This window comes from Pituophis catenifer, unplaced genomic scaffold (assembly GCF_029215685.1).
Source record: "Pituophis catenifer annectens isolate HBS135680 unplaced genomic scaffold, rPitCat1.0.hap2 SCAF_14, whole genome shotgun sequence".
NCBI lineage: Eukaryota > Metazoa > Chordata > Lepidosauria > Squamata > Colubridae > Pituophis > Pituophis catenifer.
The window spans coordinates 13,079,432-13,086,722 of record NW_027256894.1 but is presented as its reverse complement, the minus strand read 5'-3'; the positions used below and the strand labels follow the sequence as shown (position 1 = coordinate 13,086,722).

At 41.4% G+C, this 7,291-nt stretch overlaps 1 protein-coding gene across 1 annotated transcript in view; it reads right to left on the bottom strand.

The window, feature by feature from the left end:
- Positions 1-223: 223 nt before the first annotated feature.
- LOC139324033 (apoptosis-enhancing nuclease-like) overlaps positions 224-7,291 on the bottom strand; it is a 75,745-nt gene continuing 68,677 nt past the window's right edge. The window contains exons 3-5 of the mRNA XM_070953661.1: positions 5,453-6,185; positions 3,427-3,627; positions 224-784 (exon numbers count right to left, since the gene is read on the bottom strand). Coding sequence (XP_070809762.1) covers positions 581-784; positions 3,427-3,627; positions 5,453-6,185 — 1,138 coding nt within the window. The 3' untranslated portion in view covers positions 224-580. The remainder of the gene's footprint in view (positions 785-3,426; positions 3,628-5,452; positions 6,186-7,291) is intronic.

Sequence of the window (7,291 nt, the reverse complement as noted above, 5' to 3'; positions counted from 1 at the left end):
GTAAATCAACCGGAATGTTACACACAGACGTGTATACACAAACACACAGAGTAGACATCTGCACAGCGTTAAGATTGAATACGCATCGCCTTACGTCTTTACTCAGCATTATAATCAGATAGTAAATCTAAAATTAGGCCTGGAAGTAAAATTCGATCAGCTTGAAAAGGATCCCTCCCTCCTTCCCTCCACCTGTTCCCCCCCCCCCAAAGGTCTAGGCCGATTCAGCAATTTACTCATACATCATTCATTCAGCGAGAAAAGGATGGAGAAAGGTGCTTTCTAAAAAGGAAATGGCTTTTCTGGATAAACGGGGGTTCTACACAGCTCAAGTTGCCAGCTTCTTTTAGCTCAAACTTCAAAGGCTTAAAGGCCGGAGGTTCTTCAGGCACCAATCTCCACGGTTCAAAACTGATAAAAATGCTAATTTTGGGCTCCAAGTTTTCTTTGGCACGGACCCTTTGAGGAAAACAGATGTAAATAATGCCGTTTCATCGATGCTGAAGACACGAATCCTCGCTCTCTCTTCAGAATTAGCGGTGTCATTTCTTTACCAACTTTTCTAAAACCTTCCGAACCTTCATTTGCAGTCTACGTCAAGGTCCTTGGGCCAGTATTGATCATCCATGAAGCAACTGTCATCGGTATCACCTTCCGGGATGCCGTCTGAAGGGCCCGTGGGGTGACTCGGCGTCAGGAGTTCCTCCCATTGAAACTCTACCAATCTGTAAAGCTCCATAGAAGCTTGAGCGTCTTCAACAGATGAATGCCCGCGTTTGCCAACCTGGGAGGCCAAAAACAAACAAACCCACAAAACGTTATAAGTAAAATCCTCCATTTAGAACCACCCGTTTACCCACCATTTGAAGTGACAATGGCACTGGAAAAAAATTAGGAGCAAAGGTAGTTTTAGCGATTCATTTGCTGGGTGATGATGACCTCTGCCTCCCAGCAAATCATCGCAGCAAACAGCAAGCTTTATTTCCATTTTCATTTTCAGCACATCTTGATTAGCACAAGAAAAAAAAAAATCTGATCCCAGCAATTTACCTCCCTGCAGCAAGCAGCAGAGGCCCGTGCAGCAATAGGCAATGGCAATCCCTGCAGCCTGAAACAGCCGAGAGTCGGGAGGCTGATCCAACGGACAATCAAGTTGGGCTAATTAGGCTGTGCCGAAGCTGAAATGAACTGTTTCTTCTTGCTACTTGCTGCAAGGACGTAAATTGCTGGGAGGCAGAGGCCAAAGGGTGGGGGCCAGTGGGTGGGCAGGGCTACATTCGGTGTATAAGACACACCCAAATTTTCACTCCCTTTGGAAAAAAGGTGTGTCTTATACTGAAAAATACGGTATATATATATGTCGAAACGTCGCTTCTACCCTTTTAGGGATATATCCTTTAAAGCGCTCCATGGCATAGGGCCTAGCTATCTTCGAGACCGCCTGCTGCCACCGACAATCTCCCATCGACCCGTGCGCTCCCACAGAGAGGGCCTCCTCGGGGTGCCATCAGCCAAACAGTGCAGGGTGGTGACCCCCAGGGGGAGGGCCTTCTCTGTGGGGGCACCTACCCTCTGGAATCAATTGCCTCCAGAGATAAGGAGAATCCAAGACCTCGGTGCCTTCCGCCGTGCCCTTAAAACCTTCCTTTTCCAGCAAGCCGGGCTGGCCTAATAATTTTTTAAGTGTTTTTAAGTGTTTTGTTTATTGTTTTTAATTAATGGGGCCAAATTTATATATGTATATTTTAACTGTATTTTAATATTTGTACTTGATGTTTTTACTTGGCTGTTCACCGCCCTGAGTCCTCAGGGAGAAGGGCGGTATACAAATTCAAAATAAAATAAAAAAAATAAAATAAAATAAAAATATCCACAATTACACAGGAAGAAACCCGAAATATTAACTACACACACACACACACACACACACACACACACACACATATATATATTCTTACTTCTTGGATGTGATTCTACTGAGCTGGAGCTGCAGAAAAACCTTGGTTACGTAGGGAAAACCTGGCTAGAGGAAACACACACACACACACACACACACACACACACATATATATATATATATATAGAGAGAGAGAGAGATACATAGGTAGGTAGGTAGGTAGGTAGAAAGAGAGAAAGAGAGAGATACATAGGTAGACAGACAGAGAGATAGATCAGGGGTGTCAAACTCAAGGCCCAGGGTCCAAATCCGACTCACAGGATGCTTAGATCTGTCCCGCGGAGCTGCCCTGGAAACAGCAAAGGACCAGCCCGCAGTGCCTCTGCCAGTGAAAACGAAGCTCAGGAGGGCTGTACGAGGATCCTCCCGAGCTCAGTTTTCACCAGCAAAGGGTTGCAGGAGGCCGTCGCAGCCAAAGACTAAGCTCTTTAGTCCGTTTTCTCTGGTAGAGCGCCCTCGACATGAGTGACGTTGAGCTGGCTGTGCCCACCCTGGCCATGCCCACTCCGCCCCACCCCCTGGGGGTCAAACACAACCCTGATGTGGCCCTCAATGAAATCGAGTTTGACACCCGATATAGATATTAGATAGAAATCTATCAGGGTGGATTTGATTTAAATCGAGTTGATTTAAACCACAGTTTAAATCATGATTTAAATCACTAGTAAAAAGGCTTGATTTAAATCAACTCGATTTAAATCATAATTTTTAAAGAGCAACTGTCATCTCTGCTACTCCTTTGACCCACTGTTGACTCACCGATAGTCCCAGTGTTGCAGAATATACAGCCTCATGCTACATAACTAAGCTCCATTTCATGCTGAATAAACTAAATTATTTATGTATCTTACATAGAAAACTACCTTACAATAGATTTTTACCCCAAAAGTTTTTTATTAAAATAAATTCGATAAAAATCAAAAAAATCTGATTTAAATAAAAAAAATCTGATTTTTTTGATTTTTTTAAAAAAATCATTGATTTTTATCCACCCTGAAATCTATATAGATCTATCTATCTATCTATCTATCTATCTATCTATCATCTATCTATCTATCTATCTATCTATCTATCTATCTATCTATCTATCTATCATCTATCTATCTCTATCCAGCATCCATCCATATCCATCTATCCATCTGTCTATCGTATATCAAATAATCTCTTATCATCCAGCAGATGGGTTTGGGCAGATATACACCCACACACGTTTGCTAAACCCCAAGAGGTGACTGGGCAATCACAGCACGTAATTATGTTCATTAGGAACCAAGTGGCACTACAGGATATTCAAAGATCCCAAGGAATATCCCTTGAACTGCAAAAACAACCTTGCATCAAAATAACCCAAGACAAGGTGCGCTTAACAACTTTCAGATGTAAGGCAACCGAATGATACTAGGGGTGGGGTTTTTTTGCAGGATAATTCTGCTTTTCAGCTCTTGAGGAAATGAAAGACGGCGAGTTACCTGAATGTTTTTGTGCAGCAGCTGATGAGCTAGGCTCTTGAGAGACATGCTTGGTTTCGGAGTTGATGCAATCTTCTTCTTCAGCAGAGGACACTGACTTGTATCACGCCTCCAGGCTCGGGGGGGAAAGTATTTTAAGGCTCGGAAATCATTGTGGAGAGCATGGCCCACAACTATTTTATCCTTCAAGATCTGTATGATCTAAGACAGACAAAAAAGGTTAAAATTTGCCACAGTTGTTCAGGAAAGGACAACTGTAGGCTACTCAAACAGGCAGACCAATATCTATTTATCTGTTCGTCTGTCTATCTATATCAATATCAGTGCCATGCCTCTGTCGGAGTCTGAATCCGAAGGGGAAGAGGAACAGCTGACAGAGAGTGCTTTTAAATTTTATATGTTATGTTTTACCATGGCTGTTCACCGCCCTGAGTCCTGTTGGAGAAGGGCGGTATACAAATTAAATAAATAAATAAATAAATAAATAAATAAATAAATAAATAAATATAATAATAATAATAATAATAATAATAATAATAATAATAATAATAATAATAATAATAATAATAATAGAGCGACTCCATTGGCTGTGGAAGAAACTGGGGAAGTGCAAAGTCAGGCTGAGCAGATCAGGGGAGAGGTAGAACAAGGGAGAGGGGGTTCAGATGAAGACCAAGGCCCATCCTCTCCTCATCCTAGGCAGCGTAGGGAGGAACGGAGAAGAGAGCAACGTGGGTTGTGTGGCTTACGAGGGAGGAAAGGGCCCCGATCCTCTTTACAAGGCACAGCTGCTGATGGGAGTTTAAAAGTAGAGGCAAATGGGAGGGCCGGTTGTCGGGAACGAACTCTGAGTTCATTTGGTGCTTATCTGAGTTCCTGGTATTCTCCCAACTGCTTTGATTTACTGCCGTGCTACTTCACTTCTGGAATTCCCTATTTTGCTTGCCCTGCCGGATTAATTACCTTGTCTTGCCTTGTGGGATTTTTAGTTGAAAGTTTTCTGTTTATGACGTTTGGGACTGAAGTATGGTCAGCCAAAGACTATTACAGGGGGGTGGAAGAGCTCTCTCCAGGCCGGAGAGTTGAAAGGAACATTGGGGGGCACAGTTGGTGATAATAAAGGGACTCACATCGGTTCTCTGGCTGTTGCCTGTGTGTCACACCTCAGGTCATCACAATCAATATATTTTTCATCATATCTATCATCTTCTATCAATATCTTTCTTTCATCGTATTTATCTATCATCTTCTCTCTTCTATTAATATCTATCATTATCTCAATAGCTGTCTTCATCATTCTTTGTCTATCATCATTATCAACATCTATCATCATATGTATGTATGTATGTATCCATCCATCCATCCATCCACCCTTTGATTTTTTCCAATTAATCTAGACATTTTTTATTTTCAAAAACAGAGAGAAAACTTGTAGTGACACTTAAGGAAAACAATTCAAACCATGTCTAATTTCCTGCAACTCAACTGCTGAGCGTCCACGAAAATGGATCCAACAATAGAACAAGTGAGAACAAGAAGAAATCAATAAAGTAATTGGGACCCTCAAGATATACAGCGATGCATAGTCTGTGAGGAGGAGAGCTGTAAAAAGGTTAAAACACAAACTAAACAAAATTGATCAATGAGGACTTAAAATGCCCTAGCTTCTGAATTTTAACTGTTTCCTATTAAAAACGGACAAAAGGAAAATGAAGTAATAGGTGGATGGATGGATGTGACGTGAAAAACAGCGGAATCGATCAAGCAGAAATGATAAGATCATCTTCACTCATAATCAAGTGAAGCTGATCAGGCATCAATCAATAATTTAGATATCTGAACCAACCAGACAACTGGGAATTCAGGATTTAGCGCCTTCCAACTCTACAGTGCTATGACTGTGGATACAAGTATTGTTGCTTGCCTATCATTCTGCACTTTCTTGCAGATTCTGGTTGAATTATTATTATGCATCTCTCAACCCTCACATTGTATGGATACTCCTAAATTAATCTCTTGCGCTTACCTCACCCTGCGCAATCCTGAAAGAAATTGCTTTTCTCATGTGCTTCCAGGTGATGCCACTCCAGCGGGTCCTATAATCTACTATTGGACTTTCTGGAAGAATGTATTTGTCATAGATCACATCACCATCATAGCTCACCACCGTACAGCGTGCCAACTCGCTTGTCTTTCCAGAAGGACCCGTCCCTACCATTTCGCAGTCAATGGCCACACGCGTCATAGATTTCTGAGGCATCTGACACAGGAGGGGACTACTCCTTTTTCTGGGGGAGGCTAGCAGGTTCTGAAGACCTTGGGAAGATGACGGCTGCTTGGCTAGTTCCTCAGAGGAAATGGAGACAGCTTCACCAAATCTGAAAGAAGTCTCCTGAGTTGTCATCACATCCTTCTGCAAAACCTGGCTACTTCCGTTTTCCCAGGACAACGAGTCCTGCATCCCATCCATTTCAGAGACTTCTGTGGTCCTCACAAGATTTTTCTCCTGTGTTCTGGTGGCCAGGTGTCCATTCTGCTCCAGTGCTCTGCGCATCATGTAGCGCTGGTGCTTCCGACTTTTCTTTTTGTCCTGAGTGCCAGCTTTGTCATCCCAACAAAGTTGATCGAGATTATGACTTAGGTCCCTTCCGGTATAGGGACATTTGACAATCGGAACATTCATCATCTCCTGGCTACCTACCTGGTTGATCTTTTGGGGGCTAATCGCCCCTGGCACAAATTTGATACTAGAGGACATCCTACCAAAAAAAAAAAAGAAAAAAAAAAAGAGATGCGACCCAGTTAATAATGTGAATTGAGGAAAGCCCCTAGTCTGAAAATAAGAAAGTCGTCAGATTTTTTAAAAAAGGTGTTCTTTCTGCAAATGGGACAGGGTGGATAAAAATCGATGACTTTTTAAACAAAAAAAAAAATATCTATTTTTTAAATTTAAATCTTATTTTTTTTATTTAAATCGTATTTTTTTATTTTTTATTTTAATAAAATGCTTTTGGAGTAAAAATCTATATAAAGATAAGTTTTCTATTTAAGATACATTAATAATTTAGTTTATTCAGCATGAAATGGAGCTTAGTTGTGTAGCATGAGGAGACTGTATATTCTGCAATATTGGGACTGTCGCAGGGGTGAAATCTACTTACCTCCCTTACCAGTTCGGAAGCACATGCTCCGTGCACTCGTTTTGTTCATGCGCACGTCACATGCGTGCATGTAAAAAAAGGTAAAAAAACATCACTTCCTGGTTAAAACCAGGAAGTAATGACACCCAGGCAGTGATCGCTACTGGATTGCCGAACTACAGGGAAAAATCGCTACTGGATCGGGTGATCCGGTCCGATCCGATACATTTCACCCCTGGACTATTGGTGAGTCAACAGCAGGTCAGAGGAGGAGCTGCTGTGGGACAGAGATGACAGTTGCTCTTTAAATCGCGTTGATTTAAATCAAGCCTTTTTACTAGTGATTTAAATCATGATTTAAATCACTAGTAAAAAGGCTTGATCCATCCTGAAATGGGAAGACATTGTTCATCTTTTCTATTGGGAATGAAGCATTGTGTCCATGTTAGGAAGTCATGACTAATCATACAACTTATTTAACCATTTCAATTAATGACTTCGCTGTTAAAAGCCATAGTATCATAAGCTGTTAATGCTAGTTTGGAATTTTTTTTGTGTGGTTTATGCAGAACAAATCTACTCTGTTTAATTAGCTTAAAATTCACTGCAGTAGGAGACTCCAGAAAATTGGTTTATTCAAGTGCTAGGTAGCCTTAAATAAGTAAAAATCTCCATAGTGACGAGAATAGTAATAATTTTCCAGCTCTTGGAGAGACCAGAAAAGA